General features: G+C 45.2%; 1 protein-coding gene across 6 annotated transcripts in view; it reads left to right on the top strand.

Annotated features, from left to right (window-relative positions):
• ANKRD31 (ankyrin repeat domain 31) overlaps nt 1–21,988 on the top strand; it is a 201,547-nt gene that overhangs the window by 165,786 nt on the left and 13,773 nt on the right. For 5 of the 6 annotated variants that reach the window (XM_051838688.2, XM_051838689.2, XM_051838690.2 and 2 more), the window contains 3 exons: nt 6,075–6,171; nt 10,328–11,273; nt 17,969–18,109. In XM_051838688.2, the coding sequence (XP_051694648.2) occupies nt 6,075–6,171; nt 10,328–11,273; nt 17,969–18,109 (1,184 nt within the window). The remainder of the gene's footprint in view (nt 1–6,074; nt 6,172–10,327; nt 11,274–17,968; nt 18,110–21,988) is intronic. The other variant, XM_070056272.1, reaches the window with a different exon arrangement.

Here is a 21,988-nt window from a genome sequence, read left to right as displayed (position 1 = left end):
ACCGCGCTGATCCGATGGCAGGAGCCAGGTGCTTCTCCTGGTCTCCCATGGGGTGCAGGGCCCAAGTACTCAGGCCATCCTCCACTGTACTCCCGGGCCACAGCAGAGAGCTGGCCTGGAAGAGGGGCAACCGGGACAGAATCTGGTGCCCCGACCGGGACTAGAACCCAGTGTGCCGGCACCGCTAGTGAGGAACTGTTTGTTCCTCACTTATCATAAGTCAGTGTTCGCATAGTCTTAAAAAAAAGTGTTTCCTTCTGATGCAGATAGCTTAGTGCTGAGATATGCACATCCCACACCAGAGTGCCTGAGTGTGACTTCTGTCTGGCCCCTGACTCCAGCTCTCTGCTCTTGCACACCCTGGGAGACAGTAGTGATGCTCAAGTGGTGGGGTCTCTGCCACCCACACGGGAGATTCGCATTGAATTCCTGGCTTTAGCCTGAACCGGCCCCAGTCGTTACCCGAATTTTCCAAGTGAACCAATGGATGAGTGTTCTCTCTCTCTCTCTGTCTCTCTCTCTCTCTCATAAATTAATTATTTTAAAAAATTTTTCTTTAAGTTGTACCTATTCTACTTTTTATCCTCCCTAACATATGCTACAGGTTATGTTTTAAGGGAAATAGTATAACGCATATCCACCAATATGTACAGTTATTATATTTTACTATTTCTAATGCCTCATGCATGTAAGATGATTTTTCCAGGTTTATATTTTTATTATAAAAGGCACATAGACATATATCTAAGCTGCTGTGCCCTGCCATACTTTGGTGTGTTTGCTTCCAGGCCTCTCCTTGGCACCAGTACAGCCTTTAAAGCAGTACTGGTATAGCCATAAATCCTAGTGGTCACAGAACATCAGATCCAAATACATTTCACAATTTACTAAATTTTTCCCTTTTAGTTGAACACGTATATTATCTCTATTGCTAGTATCTTAATATCATGTAGCTTTTTCCTGAACTTATGATTAAGTTAGAATTTTTGGGACCAGTTATATGAACACTTAAAAACCTCTTGATTTATGTTGACAAAATGATTTCCTAAGCTATTATATACTTCATTTCATTAACACATATTAGTGTCTGTTTTTGTGTACAGTGCTAGTAACATCAGTGTTTTCATTTAAAATAAACTTACTAGTTTGATAAGAAAATTTACCTCACATTTGTGTTCCTGTTGCTGAATATTGCTGATATTTTTCAGTGCTTTGACTTCCTAGTTTGTGAGTTGACTGTTCCTAATCTTCGTCTATTCATTGGTGGGAGCCCACTTATAGAATGCAGTTATTGGGCCTCTTCCACCATGCCGGCTTCAAAGTGCTTTTTCAGCCACTTGACTGGCTTTTTATTTCTAATGTATATTAGTTTGTGCTTATGTATATACATCTGCAAATTCTATATAATAAAATTCTACCAGCCTTTTTCTTTTGTTGTTTGAATGCTTCTGAGATTAGTAAACCTTTATTCTACCCCCAGGTTTTAAAATTTTTGTTCTAACTGATACATTGACTGGTCATGATCTGTTAATTTGTGTTTCACTGCCTTTTAAGGGAGGAAAAGAAAGGCCGTGGGTCCTGGTGTTCTTGGCTGGTGACTGAACTGTGATGCAGTTGGCTCTGCTGCTTTTTGGCAGGTGTCTAAACTCGGTCTCTGAAAGCTATTTTCTGAGACTTCCGAAGTGTGGACACTGGAACACCCATGTTGTGGGCAGTGTACATGGCCCTTTCCTGGGCCCGCTCAGTCTCCACCTTTTCTTTCTACATAGTCACCCTCAGGTGGAAGCCCTCCTGGTGCAGCTTCACACCAGGTCTTCAGGACTGCCGCACCTTGTGCCCACTGTTAGGAGAAGGGAGTTACACCCCAACCCAGCAGCGGCCTTCTCCTAACCTTGCTGTGGAATCATCTCGTTCTTCGTGGGATTGACTTACGGATGTGCAGGAGGAACGCAGATACCCATGTCCTCTAAACAGTCCGCAGTCACCTCTGTGGAGTCTGTTATGTCCTCTGTACAGTCTTTAGAGGAGCTGTCCCAGTTCTGATCCAGCTCCCCGCTAGTGCAACTGGAAAAGCAGCAGAGGATGACTCAAGCATTTGGGCACCTGATACCCATGCAGGAGACCCAGAAGGAGTTTCAGGCTCCTGGCTTTGGCCCAGCCCAGTTCTGGCTATTGCTGCCAATTTAGAAGTGAACCAGCACTTGGAAGATCGATCGATCCCCCACCCCCCGCCTTTCAAATAAAATTTTTAAAAAGATTTGTTGTTTATTTATTTAGAAAATAAAATGTGGGGTGCCACATTTTCTTCTCAGAAATCTGTTCCAGGCCAGCGCCGCGGCTCACTAGGCTAATCCTCCACCTGCGGTGCCAGCACCCCGAGTTCTAGTCCCAGTTGGGGTGCCGGATTCTGTCCTGGTTGCTCCTCTTCCAGGCCAGCTCTCTGCTGTGGCCCGGGAGTGCAGTGGAGGATGGCCTAGGTCCTTGGGCCCTGCACCCCATGGGAGACCAGGAGGAAGCAGCTGTCTCCTGACTTTGGATCGGCATAGTGCGCCTGCCTTAGCGGCCACTTTGAGGGTGAACCAACGGAAAAAGGAAGACCTTTCTCTCTGTCTCTCTCTCACTGGCTAACTCTGCCTGTCTTAAAAAAAAGAAAATAAAAAAGAAAATCAGACTTACAGAGAGAGAGAGGAAGAGACAGAGACAGAAGTGTGTTCTGTCCACAGGCTCACTCTCCACATGGCCACAATGGCCAGGGCTGGGCCTGGCTGAAGCCACGAGCCAGGAACTTCTTCCTGGTCTCCTATTAGCTGCAAGGGCCCAAGGACTTGGGCCATTCTTTGCTGCTTTTCCCAGGCCATTAGCACGGAGCTGGATTGGAAGTGGGGCAGCCGGGACACGAACCCATGCCCATATAGATGCCAGCATTGAAGATGGTGGCTTTACGTGTTACGCCACAGCACTGGCCTCTCATAAATTTTCTAAAAATCTCAAAAAATGGGCCTGGCACTGTGTCATAGCAGATAAAGCTATGGGTGCCGGTTTGTGTCCTGGATGTTTCACTTCTGATCCAGTTCCCTGCTAATGAGTGTGGGGAATCCCACAGGAATCTCAAAAAGAGTCACAGATCACCGCTTACCTGGAAAGGAGATGAACTGTGGAAACACAGTAAAACACTGAGTTAAGAAGTACCACTAGCCACAAAATAAAAGTAAAGTGGAGTTATCAGTCAGGAGCTGAGGCAATGCCTAACGGCTGTTAGGGAGACACTCCTAATCATACCAGGCAGACATCTCTGGTCAGTCAGGTAACAGTGCACTACGGGCAATACCCTCCTACCCACGCTGACGGGACAGTTCAAACATAAGCAAGGAGGAAACGGCATTGATTGGACAAGTTGGAGAACAGCAAGCTGGAGAACTGCCAAAAATGAGGATAAAAAGGGAACCCTTGCACCACTCTTCATCCTCTCGGGGATCATGGCCCGGTGTGTGTGAACCTCTGGATCTCCACACATCCGGAGCTGAAGTGGCAGCCTGCTACTGTGCACGGAGCAGGTAGCAGCACAAGCCGACCTGCAGAGCTGTCCCTGAGCTGTAACCTCACTGTCTGTGTGAGTGTGTGTCTGTGAGTGTGTGTGTGTGTGTGTGTGCGTGGCCCAGTGCAAGTGAACCTCTGGATCTCCTCGCATTTGGAGTCGAAGAGCCAGCCTGCAGGCTTTTGCTACGTGGCACAAGGCAACGACGGGATCAAGAGGCCAGTGGAGCTGCTGTGTTGCTGTCCTGCCGTGTGTCTGACCAGCCAAGATGCCATCTCACCGCCTGGCCTGGAGTCATTATCAGCCTGCTGCCAGACCTGACCCCGAAGCCGGACCAGGCCTCTCAGCAGGGGACCTCTCCAACTTCTCGCCTGGCCGTCCGCCTGGGAACGTTGAGCCTACTGCCCAGAGTGACGGCCTTCCCACAACTTCCTGCCTGTAAGTGACTGATCCGAGATCCGCCTCTGCCAAGACATGGAGCTCTGGACCTTGAACACTGACACTCTTTTCCGTGACCGTCATACGAGCCTTGAAAACACAGCTTTTACAAATAGTGTTAGTCATGTGTAATACATGCTTTGACCCTATGTTTTGACCCTATGCGAGGTATCTGTAAATAATGCTGGAGACCTTGATGTACATATGCTATTATAATTAGATAACCCTTAAAATTACTTTAACACTGTATACTGTGATCTATGGATTAATGAATAAGTTCAAGTAGTATTATTGATATTGAGTCCTCTAGTCATTAAGGAAATAGTGTTACTCTGATAAATATTTTTTTTTACAGATCAGTTTAGTATGCATTAAGTAAAGATTTCAACAGTTTGCACCCCCATAGAAACACAAAGTGAAATATACTGTTTGAGTACTCGTTATAGCATTAAATCTCAATGTACAGCACATTAAGGACAGAGATCCTACATGAGGAGTAAGTGCACAGTGACTCCTGTTGTTGACTTTACAAATTGACACTCCTGTCTATGGCATCAGTAATCTCCCTATGCTCCAGTCATGAGTTTCCAAGGCTATGGAAGCCCTCTGAGTTCTCCAACTCTTATCTTGTTTAGACAAGGTCATAGTCAAAGTGGAGGTTCTCTCCTCCCTTCAGAGAAAGGTACCTCCTTCTTTGAAGACCTGTTCTTTCCACTGGGATCTCACTCAGAGATCTTTTTGCCAGAGTGTCTTGGCTTTCCATGCCTGAAATACTCTCATGGGCTTTTCAGCCAGAGCCGAATGGCTTTAGGGCTGATTCTGAGGCCAGAGTGCTGTTTAGGACATCTGCCATTCTATGAGTCTGCTGAGTATCTCGCTTCCCATGTTGGATCACTCTCCCCTTTATTTATTCTATCGGTTAGTGTTAGCAGGTACTAGACTTGTTTATGTGCTCCCTTTGACTCTTAGTCCTTTCATTATGATCAATTGTGAACTGAAATTGATCACTTGGAATAGTGAGATGGCATTGGTACATGCCACCTTGATGGGATTGAATTGGAATCCCCTGGTATGTTTCTAACTCTACCATTTGGGGCAAGTCAGCTTGAGCATGTCCCAAGTTATACATCTCTTCCCTCTCTTATTCCCACTCTTATGTTTAACAGGGATCACATTTCAGTTAATTTTCAACACTTAAGAATAACTGTGTGATAATTACAGAATTAAACCAGTCATATTAAGTAGAACAGACAAAAAAATACTAAAAGGGATAAAGTATTAAGTTGTTCATTAACAGTCAGGGCTATGCTGATCAAGTCACCGTTTCTCATAGTGTCCATTTCACTTCAGGAGGTTTCCTTTTTGGTGTTGTCAGTTGTCACTGATCAGGGAGAACATATGGTATTTGTCCCTTTGGGACTGGCTTACTTCACTCAGCATGATGTGTTCCAGATTCCTCCATTTTGTTGCAAATGACTGGATTTCGTTGTTTCTTACTGTAGTATAGTATTCTAAAGAGTACATATCCCATAATTTCCCAGGTTTCCCGAGCTTTGTCAAGTGGGGCAGCAGAATTAGAATTTAGTCAAGCCTGGCTCTTTCTGGGTACGGTGGGTGTATAGTGTTTGTACCTATACACCTCAGAGAATTCCCATGTTGTAACATAATTAAATAGTCTTAATGATTTTTGTTTTTAATTTGAGAAGCATGTTGACAGAGAAACAGAGAGCTCCCATCTTTTGATTCACACCTCATACACCCTCAATGGCTGGGCTTGCGTCAGGAGCTAGCAACTCATTCCAAGTCTCCCACGAGGATGGCAGGGACCCAGCTGCTTGAGCCGTCTCTCTGCCTTCCAGGGGTGTGTTGTCAGGAAGCTGGAATCGGGAACTGGAGCCTGATATCAAACCTAGGTACTCCAGTATGGAACACGGGCAGCGTGACCACCAGGCCAAATGCCCAGCCTTTAATTAAGTCTTGATTTAGGTTTCAGGGTCAGTAATACTGGAGAGGCGAGTAGAGAATAATGATATTTTTTAAAATTAACACTAGAGTGTGGCTGACTGTAATGTGTGACGTTAACTGTTTTATCTGCTTCTAGAACAGTACATTGAAAAGATGCTGCAGATCAAAGAGGTTGTGGATAATGTGCTTGCCAAACAGAAGGCAGAAAGAGATGATCTGGCGAAAAAGTACAGGTGAGTGAAGCAGGAGTGCTTCAGAGTTTCTGGAATTTACCCGTTTTTGGCTTTAATAGTTAGGCCTGGAATTCCTTAGGAATACAAACATTGCTTAAGATTAAAAAAATGATTTTATGAGGTTTTCTAAGGACATTTTGGATGTAAATACGAAAGATTCCTATCTGTGTTTTCCCCCTGAAGTTACCAGACAGGAGGAAGCCTGGCTGGTGTCCTCCCATTAGAGGAGGGATGGTTATCAGGGAGAAGGGGCAGGGTGTTTGAAGTGCAGATACTGGGCTGCACCGGGAAGGTTATTGAGATGACTTTGAGATGCAGATGCTGGTCCTAAATGTCAGTTCCTTAGGCCTTTGTCACATACACATAAGCTCATTTCTGACTTCCTACCTAAAATAATCACCATGGGGAATTATACTTCCCAGAAAGATATTTTTGTATTTTATTACTTGAAATACTCAGAAAAGAACTTTTTAATATGTGAAAAAAGTTGTCTATAAATTCTATGAAAGTCTGTCTGGCCACAAGTCCCACAGGTAAACTTCTTTCCTTAACGCACTGGAGTTTTCCACTTTAACTTTCTACTCTTGATGCTGAAGGCTTTCCTTCCGAGCAGGGGATTGTGCCTTGCTTCTCCCCAGCGCACAGCCCTGGGAGCTGCATCGTGACCAGGCAGGGCTGTGTCTTCTCCCCCTTTCTCAGAACAGTGTTCTGTGACTTTTTCTTCCTTGGGCACTGTTCTATATTTTCATAGACTTAGCTATATATTCCCCTGTTCTTTATTCACATTTTAAGTTTCCAAATATTTCCTTTTCTTTTTAAAAAAATTTATTTATTTATTTGAAAGGCAGAGAGAATGAGAGAGAGAGAAAGAGATTGAGATTCATCTTCTGTCTGCCAGTTCACTCCCTAGATGATTGCACGGGCCAGGGTGGTCCAGGCTGAAGCCAGGAGTCAGAGCTCCATCTGGTCTCCATCTTTGGTGGTAGGGCCCAAGTACGTGGGCCATCTTCTGCTGCCTTTCCCAGGTGTGTTAACAAGGAGCTGGATTGGAAGTGGTACAGGCAGGATTCAGCAGAACTCCAGTATGGGATACTAGCGTTGCAAGTGGCAGCTTTACTCACTGTTCCACAATGCCAAATATTTCCTTCATGTTCTTGCTTAATAATCATTTGACGTCTATTTATATTCAGTTTTTTTCTGAATTTAGTTAAACATCAGTTCTTTTATTTTTACTTATTAATCTACTCTCTTATACCCACTTTGCCTCTCTCCCTCGTGAATAGTTTCGTAAGTTCTTTTCTGTTTCCTGGCTTGCCTCTTGTCGTTACTGAGTAAGTCAGTGTACTTTCTAGGGGCCTTGGACAGGCTAGCTTCAGCTTTCCTCTGGTGCCCCATGGCTGACATTATACCTGGAATTCTAGAAAGCTCTTGATCTCTGGGGTTTCAGGTTGCTGTTAGGCTTTGAATCTTGGTTTGAGCACTGTAAAGAGAGCATTTTTTCTTTTTTGGAGCTCTTTGTTTTATATAGGTTTTTTTTAAGGATTTATTTATTTATTTGAAAGTCAGAGGTATATATAGAGAGAGACAGAGGCAGACACAAAGAGAGAGATCTTCCATGTACTGGTTCACTCCCCAAATGGCCACAATGTCTGAAGCTGGGCCGATTGGAAGCCAGGAGCCAGCAGCTTCTTCCGGGTGTCCCATGTGGGTGCAGGGGCCCAAGGACATCAGCCGTCTTCCGCTGTTTTTGCAGCACATTAGTGTGGAGCTGGATTAGATGTGGAGCATCTGGGATGAGAACCGGCGCCTTTATGGGATGCTGGCACTAGAGGTGGTGGTTTTACCCGCTATGCCACAACACTGGCCCCTTCATGTAGTTTAAAGTGTTCTAGTATTCCCTTTTTTTTCTTTCTCCTCTATCCAGCTTCTTGCATGCTACAAGTTGCTTGCTAATCTAATTTTTTAATTTAATTTTTTCTTGTTGATTTTTTCACTTGTATATACTTCCTTTAACACACAGTCTACATGGAATTTAGTAACAATAAACTTTCATAGGAAAGTGAGATATTTGTACAGTTTTGTCTTAAAATCTCAGATCTTTTTAAAAAGATTTTATTTAGGCCGGCGCCGCGGCTCACTAGGCTAATCCTCCGCCTAGTGGCGCCGGCACACCGGGTTCTAGTCCCGGTTGGGGCGCCGGATTCTGTCCTGGTTGTCCCTCTTCCAGGCCAGCTCTCTGCTGTGGCCAGGGAGTGCAGTGGAGGATGGCCCAGGTGCTTGGGCCCTGCACCCCATGGAAGACCAGGAAAAGCACCTGGCTCCTGGCTCCTGCCTTCGGATCAGCGCGGTGCGCCGGCCGCAGTGGCCATTGGAGGGTGAACCAAAGGCAAAGGAAGACCTTTCTCTCTGTCTCTGTCTCTCACTGTCCACTCTGCCTGTCAAAAAATAAAAAAAAAAATAAAAATAAAAAAAAGATTTTATTTATTTATTTGAAAGGCAGAGTTGCAGAGGCAGAGAGAGAGAGAGAGAGAGGTCTTCTATCCACTGTTTGACTCCACAAATGGCCAGGACGGCTGCGGCTGCACCAATTGAAGCCAGGAGCCAGGAGCTTCTTCTGGGTCTCCCATGTGGTGCAGGGGCTGAAGCACTTGGGCCATCCTCTACTGCTTTCTCAGGCATAGCTGAGAGCTGGATTGGAAGCCGGGACTCAAACCAGTGCCCATATGGGATGCCAGCACTGTAGGCAGCGCCTTAGCCGACTGTGCCACAGCTCTGCCAGCAAAATATCAGATCTTAAAATGGGGTCTAGGGACTTCTGGGGATCCCTGAGACCATTTCAGGAGTGTTGAATATATTGTTACAACATTATTAAAGATGCTTTTTGCTCTCATTCTCTAATGGGTGTACAGTGAATTTTCCAGAGGCTACATGATGTGTGATGATATCATTACTCTTAAGGCTAAGAGAATGAATGATTCTATATTCTTGCTTTTAAAAATTTGTTTTAATTTCTAAAGCAGTTGATGTTGATAGATATGATCTGTCTGTACAAAATCTCATTGAGCTCCTCAGTAATTCTTTGAGTATAAATAGGTCTCAAGGCCTAGAAGTCTGAGAACCACTGGAAACAAAGTGTCCAATATCCTGCTGTCATAGCCACAGAGGTGTGGGGCTGTGAGCTGTTTCCTCCTCCTTCCTCCTCGAGATTTTGAGGATTGGGTTATACCCTGGATGGCACTTGTCTGGGTAGGCCCCCTGGCCTTGGAAGTATCTCAGTGCAGGCTGGCGTTTCTCAGATCCTGCTGAAGTCATGCTTTTCCACAAAGCAGTCTTGTCCCTGCTGAGCTAAGGAACATGAGTAGAATTTACTCCCAAATTTTATTTCCTAATACACTTTCCCACTGAAGCAGGGGCCTGTCCTCTGCCCTCAGCTGCTGCCTTCCAACAAAAGACTAGTAGCTATCTAAGTAAATGACCCGAATTCTACTTCCTGTAGGCTGTGTCTCACAGCTGCCCAGTAATGGCATGAATATAAATCTGAACGACCACACGGTCACTGCCTGAACGAGGGCAGAGTCAGCTTGAGTGAGGGGCTCAGTTTCCTTTCAGAGGTGATGGGTCGTGCAGGAAGATCTGTTGTGGGCTAGTTTGGGCCTAAATTAATTTTCCAGACTCTTGCCTTTCACTCAGAGAATTCCAAGTACAGGTACAAACATGGCATGTAGTGTGATAAACTTTATTTGCAAAGTAAGAAAAAAAATCCCGAGCACATTAGGGCTTTATTTAGGGAGAGTAGGCTAAGGAAAGGGAATTACCATACGCTGCTCTCCTTGTCCGGAGTCCACAGGGAGGAGACTGTTCTGCCTGGCTTTTTAGGAGTGTTTACGTGGTCCCACCCCCATGTCCTCGGTGAGAGGAAGTTATTTCCTGGGGAGAAGCCCCTGATTGACAGGTAGGTGAACATGTCAACACAGTGAAGGAGGTGCAGCTTCCAGCTCGTGAACTTAAAATTGTCTGTCTGAGCTTCCCCCATCAGATCTTTGTGTCCTTGGAGCCAATTAGAACTGAGACAGAGTCTCTCTGACATCCTGATGACTTTGGAAAACATTTTCTACTGCTTATGTGTTTTTTCTGCTCTTTGTGCTTCCTCTTGCAGGGTGTCCATAGACTCATTTAAACAGGGAGCTCTGAGAGAACAGCTGACCAATTTGGCCACAAGACAGAAGGACCTTTTAGTTGTGGCAAAAAAACAGAAAAAAATAAGCCTAAAAATTCAGAGCTATAAGAATGATACTTCGTTGTCTGGTCTTGGTTTAAGGAAACCAGCATCGACCTCAGAGATCTCCAGTGAGAGGGACAACCAGGCGCTCACCAGCCTTGAAAACTCGCTGCAGCCTCAGTCAGATGCTCCTGACACTCTCGAAACTGGTGTTGACAGCCAGAATACCAGATTTTGTGCAAATTCAGAGGCAGTGAGAAGAGAAGAAATTTTTGCCAATGAGGTAAATGCTGAACAGAGTGTCAGTGATGGCACCTTGGATATATTGTCAGAGTCCAGACATTCAGATGGCCCTGAGAAGCCTGGGTCACCATCCCAGCCTGTTGCTGCGGTTGCACCACTGGAATCTTCACAAAAAGAAAATGATCTTCCAGAAACTGCAGCCAGCGGGTGTGAGTTCTACAGTGCTCCTGCAGAAGTGGGCACATCACGGATTCCAGAGGCTACCGGCGGACCTGCCCAAAATGATGCCTACCCATCCACTGTTAGGTGGGCTGAAGACCTTTCCACTCGGGAGTCACAACAGGGAAACAAGACAACCACTTTCCAGCAGCCGCCGCGGGCGACATCCAAATCCCTGGCACATCCAGGGGCTGTGGCCTCAGGCGGTGATGTGCAGCTGGCGGGCCCGTCTCTTAAGCCAGCAGCTGCAGCTCCACACACAAATGCCTGCCATATTCCCTCTGGGGCGGGTCAGCAGCATCTCATTAAAAAGCCTGTAAACCACAGCCCAGCTCCCAAAAAGAAGTGTATGCAGATAAAAGATTTGATGTCACTAGGCAGGATTCGTCCAGGAGTTAACATTCTGGAATTCAAAACACAGGTACTAATTTTTTCTCTATACTCATGCAGATTTTGTGGTGGGTAACTGTCGCTGTGGCATAGTGTAGGCATTTGGTTCTGCTAAAGGCAGTGGGGTTTGGCTGGGCTTCTTGAGTGAAGGATTGCACCTGTTGTGTTCTTAGCAAGAGAGACGGTGCTTTTGCAATTGCTCTCATAGGTTTGGTCTTAAACGAGAACTAATCAGTTAGCAGGAAGGATTTAAAAGCAACGTCAGAATAATAAATTCTTGCTGTCTTTGGTTCCTAAGTCTCAAGAATGACTAGTGTGCTGCTATGACTTGGAGTTTGGGTAAATCTGACTTGATTAAAACAGTATCACATTTGCATGAAAGTTCTGGAGGAATCAAGGTTCTGCCAGATACCCCTACAAAAGAGGCTTCCCCTCCCCTCTCCTCCCATTTGCTTTTTGGAAGAGAAATTTAGAATGAGAAGACTCCAGCCCTTGCGCTCTTTGTGGACTATTCCAACAGAAATTCAGACTAACCAGAATTTTATTGCAATGAGCTGTTTTCAGCCCTTCCCATTTCTAGATAATAAGGCCTTTTCTAGCTACTGAGTTTTAGTTATAAGTTAGGAGCAACATATTTTAATTTTAAAGCTCCAGCGTGGAGTTTCATGAACCAATTAGAAGCTTGATCTCAAATCTCTCAGTGTTCCTCTTTCCTTCTCTGTCAACCAAGTTATTGCTAAGTAGTACCTATCTCAGGCTATTACATGCAAACCACTATGAACATTGTTGTGCAAGTTTTGGTACTAGACTTTATTTTTTCTCGTGTAAATACCTAGAAATGGAATGTCTGTATCATATGGTGGGTATACATTTAACTTTTCAACAAATTGCCAGTGTGTTTTTAAAATTTTATGTTCTCATGGGTTGTGTAAAAGTTCTGATCCCTCCATATACCCACTCACACTCAGTAAGTTTTTTTTTAAGATTTATTTATTTTACTTGAAAGTCAGAATTACACAGAGAGAGAAGGAGAGGCAGAGAGAGAGAGAGAGAAAGAGAGGTCTTCCATCCGCTGGTTCACTCCCCAATTGGCTGCAACGGCCGGAGCTGCACCGATCCGAAGCCAGGAGCCAGGAGCTTCTTTTGGGTCTCCCACGTGGGTGCAGGGACCCAAGGACTTGGGCCATCTTCTACTGCTTTCCCAGGCCATAGCAAAGAGCTAGATTGAAAGTGGAGCAGCTGGGTCTTGAACCCATGCCCATATGGGATGCCGGCACTGCAGGCAGCGGCTTTACCTGCTACACCACAGCGCTGGCCCCACTCAGTAGTTTTTAATTTCAGCCATGGTAACATGTAGTGTAGATGCATATGTGTCACATACATATGTGTAGTGATTTACTGTGGTTTTAATTTGTATATATATAATGTTAATGAAGTGGAGCATCTTTTCATGAGCTATTTGCCATCAGTATTCCATGTTTATTATTTGTTGAAGTATCTGTTCAAATGCGTTGCCCCTGTTTTTTATTGGTCCTTTACCAAGCACATATTTTTTTTAATGGGAGGGGAAGCCAGTATAATGGCTAATCTTTATTGGAAAGAAGAAACTTCATAGCACATTTTGATTAAGTTAGTGCAGGGGCTTAGCGGGCCAGCTGGTGAGACACCAACAGCACTTTGTCATCCTCACAGATGCAGCCCACTGCTCACTTGGTAGTGACAGAAGGGACTACATTAGGCCTTCCTTGGTGCCTGAAGCTGCCTTTAGGGGTAGCACATGGCACAGGTCCTGTCCCTTCCATGCAGCCATCATGACCTCCCTCTCCAGCCCGGTGGCCTGTCTCTGTCGGAACACCACCTCCAGAAGCCATGGCGCGCATGGCAGCCACCCCGCTGGGTCTGCGGGCCTTCAGGGCTGAGTAGCCAGCCTTCAGCTCCGAGAAGTCCAAGCCTTACGCCCATGTCCTAAACACATACTTTTCAAATCTTTTTACTAGACCATGATGTGTCTTTTCATTCTCTTAACATTGTCTTTTAAGAATAGAAGGGTTGATTTTGTTAAGTCCAATTATTAATTCTCTCATTATGTTTTGTCATATTTAAGAATATTTGACCCAAGATAACAAGTATTTCTCCTTTTTTATAATTTCAATCCTGCATTTATGGATATGACCCATTTTGAATTGATTTTCATATCTGGTGCAGAGTAGGGAACCCTGTTCATTGTTTGAATTCGAATGTCCAATTTTAGCTGCAGTGTGTGTTGGAAAAGTTGTCTTCTCTCCTTTGAATTGCCTTTACACCCCTACCATGAGTCATTTGTTTATGTATATGCCTGTTTCTGGACTTTCTTTTCTGTTTCATTGATCTGGTTTTTTGCCCGTCTCTATCAGTACTGAACTCTGGTAGGTACTGTAGATAATTTCAGTCTTGACATCAGGTGGCTTTAGTCCTCTAATTATGTTCTTCAAAGTGCTTCAGCTGTTCTAGGTCCTTTGCAATTCCATATGAATTTTAGAATGTTTCTTACTTTGTTTTTTCATATTTTTTCTTTCTGAATTTTATTTGAAAGGCAGTCCAGCAAATGTCTGCCTTGTATAATTGGATCCTGTTTCTTAATCAATTCTAATGGTTTCTGACTTTTGGCTAGGCTGTTTAATTTATTCAAGTGTAATCCTGTTAATATTGTTGGATTTATTTGTGTTGTTTTGCTTTGTGATTTTAATATGCCTCATCTTTCTTTCCTTTGTACTTCCTTTATTGCTTTCTTTTATATTAAGTAAATATTTTCCATTGTTACATTTTAATGACTTTATCACTGTATATTTTGAGTTGTCTGTAGCACTTGCTTAGTATTTAACATACATTCTCACTTAACAGAATCCGCCTGATATGTTTACTATCTTAACTCTAGGGAGAGAAATGTAGTGCCTCACAGCATTGTTCTGCCTCTGTCCTTTCGTGATAATGTCATGTGACTATTATAAAATCAGCCGCATGTCATTCTAATATCACTTTGTAAGATGCTGTGCCTTGTAAAGAACGTGCTGGAAGGGAAGAGGGCACGCCTCAGGGCTGCAGCCCACGCGCTGAGCTGAGAGCCAAGGGCGTAAGCAGCTTTGGCTCAAGCATCACACACTCTCACCTTTGTGACCCAGTTGTCGCGGATTCTGTGTCCGCATTTGCTTCACACCTTTATTTTTTTTTAAGATTTATTTATTTATTTGAAAGTCAGAGTTACACAGAGAGAAGAGAGGCAGAGAGAGAGAGAGATCTTCCATTCAATGGTTCACTCCCCAATTGGCTGCAACGGCTGGAGCTGCGCCGATCTGAAGCCAGGAGCCAGGAGCTGCCTCCGGGTCCCCCACCCGGGTGCAGGGGCCCAAGGATCTGGGCCATCTTCTACTGCTGTCCCAGGCCATAGCAGAGAGCTGGATCAGAAGTGGAACAGCCGGGACTAGAACTGGCGCCCATATGGGATGCCGGCACTTCAGGCCAGAGCATTAACCCTCTACACCACAGTGCCGGCCCCTGCTTCACACCCTTGTGGCCCTTTCTTGAGACTTTGAGTTGTGCATGTGCTTTGTATATTACACATGACTTACGATGGGTCCCATCCTGATAAACCCATCTGAAGTTGAAAATGCATTTAATACACCTGCTCTAGCGAGCATGGTAGTTTATCCTGGCCTACCTTCCATGTGCTCAGAGACTTGGATTAGTGTGTGCAGAAAAGTCATCCAGCACAAATGCTGAATATGTCCTATCATTCACTGAATACTACACTGAAGGTGAGAAGATAGGGCTGTTCTGTTTTGCCAGCCTGGAAAAAGTCAGACTTCAAAGCATAGTTTCTGTGACTGCGTGTTGCTTTCATGCCAGAAATCAATCCTGGAATATTTACATTTGATGTTAGTTCTGAGATAGTTAGGTTTAAATATATCATGTGGTGTTTTGTATTTCTTTCTTCTTTGTTCCCTATTAAATTTTTTCTCTTTTATATCTCCTTTGTTGACTTACTAAGTATTTTTCTTATTTTCTTTGTGCTCTTAGGGCTTGCAATATGTATTTTAACTTATCAGTCCACCTTTAAGTAATATTATACCATGTTACATATACATGTTATATATGTAAAAATGTAAAAACAATGTATTTCCAGTTCTGCTTCTGACCTGTGTTCTCTATTTTACTTTTTCGTAAGTAATAAACATCACACTACGTAAGCAGATTTGAATAACAAAGCAGACTGTCTTTCCAATGTATTCTTTCTGGTGTTCCTCCTGTCTGTGCAGATCCTGGTTGGTTTCCATTTGCTGTCATTTGCTTCTGCCTGGGGGACCACCTTTAACACTTCTGTGCTGGGTGTCTGCTGGTTATGACCCTTTGTCTTTTCAGGTCTGAAAAAGTGTATTTCACCTTAATTTTTAAAGGGATGTTTATTTTTTCATCTGCTCAAATGGCGGAGAGAGAGAGAGAATCTTCCATCTGCTGATTCTCTCCTCGGATGCCAGCAACAGCCAGTGCTGGGCCAGGCCAAAGCCAAGAGCCAGGAACTCCATCTGGGTCTTCCACATGGGTGTCGGGGCCATAAGCACTTGAGCTGTCATCTGCTCCCTCCCAGCAGGCATTAGCAGGGGGCTGAAACAGAAGTGGAGCAGCTGGAACTCGATCCGGCATCCCTAGTGGTGGCTTACCCTGCACCTGCGGTGCCACCTGCTCACCTTTCGTCTTCATTTCAGAAGCCTTCTGCTAAGTAGACTCCTAGGACCTCAGTGATGCTGGTCTGCTGTTTTCTTGCAGGCATTTCCAGGGAGAAATCTGCCATTTCTGACTTCGCTCCTTTCTAAGTAACATAACAGCCTTTCCTCACTCTGGCTACTTTTTAAGATTTTTCTCTTTATCACTGGTTTTAAGCAATTTGTATTATGATGACCATTAGAGTGAGTTTTTTTTTTTTTTCATGTTTCTTATGCTTAGGTTGTTGAACTTCTTGGATTTCTAGGTTTTTTTTTTTTTTTTTTTTTTTGACAGGCAGAGTGGACAGTGAGAGAGAGAGACAGAGAGAAAGGTCTTCCTTTTTTGCCGTTGGTTCATCCTCCAATGGCCGCCGCGGCTGGCGCGCTGCGGCCGGCGCACCGCGCTGATCCGGTGGCAGGAGCCAGGATCCAGGTGCTTTTCCTGGTCTCCCATGGGGTGCAGGGCCCAAGCACCTGGGCCATCCTCCACTGCACTCCCTGGCCATAGCAGAGAGCTGGCCTGGAAGAGGGGCAACCGGGACAGAATCCGGCGCCCCGACCGGGACTAGAACCCGGTGTGCCGGCGCCGGTAGGCGGAGGATTAGCCTAGTGAGCCGCGGCGCCGGCCCGATTTCTAGGTTTTCTTTTCCTCAAGTTTTGAAACTTTCAGCCATTGCTTCTTCAAGTATTTTCCCTTCTGCTCCCTCCTTTGTGGACTGAAGTTACACTGATATTAGGAGGCATTCCACGACTCACTGATGCTCTGTTCATTTTTTAAAAATTCTCTTTTCTGTGTTTCATTTTTGTGCAGTCTTAGTGTTATGTCTTTGTATTCACTAATCTTTTTATTTGTAATGTTTAATTTGCTAGCAATCCCGTTCATTGTATCCTTTGTCTCATACATGATAATTTTCATCTCTAGAGGTTTGAGTCTCTTTTATATCTTCCACGTAATTTTTTTTTTTTCATTTGAAGGGCAGAGTTAGAGAGAGGGAGAGATAAGGAGAGATCTTCCTTTCACTTATTGACTCCCTGAATGCCCACAACGGCTGGGGCTGTGCCAGGCTGAAACCAGGAACCTGGAACTCCACACAGACCTCGCATGTGGGTGGCAGGGGCCCAGTTACTTGTACTGTCTCCTGCTGCTTTCTCAGGTGCATTAACAGGGAGCTGGATAGAAAGTGGAGCAGCCAGGACTCAAGCTGGCACTCTGGTATGGGATGCTGGCGCTGCAAGCCCTGGCTTTACCTGCTGTACCACAACACCAGCTCCTAAGTCTTAATTTTTTACTGGATCGCAAACATTATGAAGTTTGCCTTTTGTATTCTTATAAATATTTTGAAATTTTGTTCTATAATGTAGTTAAGTTACTTGGAACCAGTTAGTTTCTTTGGTGTCTTGTTTTTAAGATGTGTGAGGCAGGATTGGAGCAGCGTTAACTTTAGGGCTCAGCATTTTCCACTAGTGCATCAAGGCTCTCAGAGTACCTTCCCAATTCCCCACTGGCTCCGAGGGTTTGTATCCCAGTCTTGCTGTTGGAACGCCCCACTCCCTGCCCTGTGGGAGGCCCAGTGCCTGTACCTCCAGGCCTTTCAAGTGGCTGTGCCTTTGGTGAGTTTCTGCCCACCCGCATGCCATTACTGCTCAGAGGCCACCTCAGGGGAGCCCTCTGATCGTGTACAGAGTTCTCCCTCCTTCCGGCTCTGCCCAGCAGCGTCCTGACCCCTGGCCTCCAGGGCACTGTGCTCTGTCTGCTCAGCTCAGGGAGTCCCCAGCGTCGCCCGGGTTGCCTTTCCCCCTGGTTGGCTGGAATGCCTGCAGGAGGTCAGCTGGGGCACCTGTGGGGCTCACCAAGCTCTGTCTGAGATCACTGTGCTTTGTGTTTGGTGTTTGTGATTATGTTAGAGTGAATGTGGTCGCTATTCATGGCCAGAAGCAGAAGTTCACTTATTGTAGCGATTTTTAATCTCTGTTTTATTTTTCACTTCAGGATTCTACTCACAAAGCCAGCATTTTATTGAGCGGTAAAATTGAAGTAGAAAATGGTCAGATTTATCAAAACCCTGTTAGCTGGATCAAAGATCTGCTGGGTGGCGGCAGTTATGTGACCTGGAATTACGCTTGGAGCAAGGTGGGTGCATCATTCCTCCCTTCCTCCCTCCCTTCTTTCCTTCTGTTTATTTTGTGGTCATTCTTAGGTTTAATTTCCTATTCAAATGGAATGGAATATTTTTTTGGGGGTTGGGGGGGTGGGGGGGATGCTGAGTTTTTGTTGTTGTTGTTGTTGTTTTTAAGAAATCTGAATGTGAATGACCCCAGAGCTGGCTTTGGTCCACATGGGACCCCCTCCACCCTCGCCGAAATCCCCACAATGTGGTCACACAGACTCCCCAGGACTCCCTTCCTTGCTCCTCACCTGGATTCAGAAACTGTGCTGCCCCTTCTCTTTCCCTTTGATCCTGCACAAGGGATTTCAGTCTTTGTGACTCCCTGTAGAAAATTTGGGACCCCTGGTGCATTGATAATTTAGTTAATATGTGTTACTATTATTCTAATGAAGTAAAACATAATATTTCCCTAAATACAAAAGGGACCAGCAAGAGACTTAAGACCCGCAGGAATTCTCCCCCCCTCCTAGCCCCTGCTGTGTGACTTCTGAATTCAGTGTCTTCCTGATGGAAGTTACTTTTTGCTGCATTGTCCATGGTGAACATTTCTGTTGACTAGTTCTGAGGGTGGTTGTACGGATACAGGGCCAGAGGTGGTTGTCAGCCAGAAATGCCATAAACGCAGTCGTGCCGTGCATCAGACGGAGGACAGAGCCACTAGACAGATGACTCACGTCTCCCACCCAGCAGCTGCGTTACTTCGTAGCTTTGCCAAACGAATCCTGTGCTTCTGCCCACAGCATCATTGTCTTCGCTCTCTGCTGTGTCCTCTGGGTGAGAGACAGGACACCAAGCTGTTTCCTGGTTCCACTGGAAGTTGTGTGGTTTTCAATCATGACTACACATTAGAATCGCTTAAGGGGTTTTTAAAAGAATTACCAATGCCTACTGGACCGTAGCCTCATAGCTTCTGATCTAATTGAATGCTTGGATGTCAAAATTTTTTTGTACCCTGGGGCAGGCATTTGGCGGTGTGGTCAAGACTCTGCTTGGGGTACTTGAGTCCCATGTGAAAGTGCCTGGTTTCAAGTCTTGGCGTTGTCCCCAGTTCCAGCTTTCTACAAATGCATACCGTGAGCGGCCAGAGGTGGTAGCTCAAGTTGGGTCCTTACCACTTACGTGGAGACTGGACTTCAGTTCCTGGCTCCTGATTTTGGCTTGGCCCGGCTCTGGCTGTTGCTAGCATTTGGGATGTGAACCAGTGGTTGAGAGATAATCCCTCTGTCACTCAGTCTCCCTCTATGTTTGCCTTTTAAGTAAAAGAAATAAGTAAAAATTTGAAACATTTTGCATCAAAATAAACTTATCTTAGAATTCCCTTTTCTGTGAACTTTTTGAAGTGTCCTTGTGGTTTGGTTGGGGACCAGATGATAGCATTTTAGAAGCTTTCCAAGTGGTTCTCTCGAGAATCATCCTCGATCTAAGTCAGCTGAATCCACCTCTCTGAACCTGCATTCTTGTGTATAAAATAAGGGCTAGATGGGAATTTTAAATTTTATTTTACTTATTTGAAAGGTAGAGAGTTACAGAGAGCAGGGGAGAGAGAGAGAGAGAGAGAGAGAGAGAGAGAGCGCACACCCATCTGATAGTTCACTTCCCATATGGCCAAAGTGGCGAGGGCTGGGCCAGGCCAAAGCCAAGAGTCTAGAATTCTGTCTGAGTCTCTAGTATGGATGGCAGGGGCCCAACATACATGGGCCATCTGCTGCTGCTTTTCCCAGTGCATTAGCAAGGAGCTGGATTAGAAGTGGGATAGCTAAAACTCGAACTGATGCTCATATGGGATGCCAGCACCAGGGGTGGCAGATTAATCCACTGAACCACAGTGCTGCTCCCAAGGGGCTAGATGGTTTGAAAGATGCTGACAACCTGGAGATTCTAGGAATCGCATAGCGCTGTCGCTTATGGCGCACCTCCACACAGCAGCCTCATCAGGTGGGAGGAGCAGCTGTCACCCTGCTACAGATAAAAGCAGAGTCTCAGTGGCCTGATTAGCCTCCAGGACCAGGACTAGAGCCTTACTTTCTGATTTTTTGTACACTGTTTTCTGCAATTATAACAGTGGCACAAGGAAGACTACAACTGTCATTGGAAAGGTGTTGCGCTGGATAGAAGCGAGCATGTAGCATTAGCTGGTCACCTTTCTGAATACATGCAAAGCCTCAGTCTTGTGCAACAAAGATTTCCCACTTCCACAGAAAAAAATGCCTTTTTGTGAGCTAGTTGCAGTATGCAAACTAAAAAAAGCATTTTAACAGGGCTGACTGCTCATTCGTGTGAAAGCCCAGCGGAGGATTAATGGAGATTAGTTAGCAGTGATGTGGGAGCGTGGACAGATCTCTGTGTATTTCCCATGCAGAGCTCACTGAGTCTCCACCCTCATAAGCTGAATCCTCTGGATGTGGTGTGGTTCCCTGCCCTTCCCCACCACTCTCCTGAGAAGGAGGCTCCTCCCACTACCAGGATTAGGAATATTGAGACATGGAAAGGTTGGGATGAGGAACTAGGGACACAGCTGGCCTCACTCACTCAGCTGTGCTCTCTGGGTGTCTGAGCTTAAGCCCCCCAGGAGCCCAGCGTCCATCAACTGCATGCGGAAGGGGAGAGGGAGAAGGAGGAGGGTAGAGATGTGGACCTCTTGTAAGACACAGATATCCAGGAGCAGAGAATCCTGAGAACAAAGAATGTGCAGGGCCCTCTCTCACCTCGCGGCCTGCTGTCCAGGGAGTGCAGGAGAGCTAGGACTGGGTGGGGCAGGTGAATGCTGGGAGAGCTCCCTGTACTTCTGTCCTGGGGATCTTTTTGAAGCTACTTTCTGTATTGTTTTCTGAATTCTTAAAGAAGTATTTCATTTGAGAAACATCTTATGTTCTTAGAATTTTTTTGTGATATAGTGAACTTCAAAGAAAGTTTATACTTTTGTTTCTTTGCCTTTTTTTTCCCCCACCCTGAGATAAAACACAATTATCTTTTCCTCTTTCTCACCTTGGGGTGGTGAAAATTTTTAAGACTTGCTTCTTTTTTTAATAGTTATTAGATTTTATTCTAATAACTATAATTACAGTGCTTGTCGAAATGAAAACAAGTATACAAAACAGTTGATTACTGATCATGTATTGAAAGCAGTAGAAGTTCATGACACCAAATAAAACAGTTCTGATATTTTCCCCAAAATAAACTTAACAGCTCCAGCTTCTTCAATGTTTACCAAAATACAAAAGAAAAAAGTAGAGGTCTCTTCGGATGGCAAATCGGACCCTTGCAGGCTGAGAGAAAGCTACTTCACACATGGAGGTGGGGGTGCTTCTGGGGGCTATGGCAGTAGAACTGGCCAACACTCTCAGCTCGCACATGCTTCTGCTGGTGAGACCCAAGACTTGCTTTTTGATAACTGTCAGTGGAGGGCCTGGTGCCATGGCATAGTGGCCACTACCTACAGCACTGGTATCCCATGTGGGTGCCGGTTTGAGTCCCAGCTGTTCCACTTCCAATCCAGCTCCCTGCAAATGTGCCTGGAAATGCAGTGGAAGATGGCTCAGGTCCTTGGGCCCCTGTACCCATGTGGGAGGTTGGGGAGAAGCTCCTGGCTTTGGACTGGTCCAGATCCAGCCGTTATGGCTGTTTGGGGAGAGAAAATCTCTCTCTCTCTCTCTCTCTCTCTCTCTCTATCTTTGCATCTGCCGCTCCCTCTCTGTAACTCTGCCTTTCAAGTAAAAAATAAATAAATAAATCTTTAAAAAGAAAACTGTCAGTGGAATTAAAATGATCACTTGATCATCTGTGAACAGACTGCCGAAGAAAAAAAATGGAATACCAACAGGGAAGTAAATTCCTGAATTCCT

The sequence above is a fragment of the Oryctolagus cuniculus genome, chromosome 14 (genome assembly GCF_964237555.1).
Source record: "Oryctolagus cuniculus chromosome 14, mOryCun1.1, whole genome shotgun sequence".
Lineage (NCBI taxonomy): Eukaryota > Metazoa > Chordata > Mammalia > Lagomorpha > Leporidae > Oryctolagus > Oryctolagus cuniculus.
The sequence above is the reverse complement of the archived record's forward strand: the minus strand, read 5'-3'. Positions and strand labels throughout refer to the sequence as shown.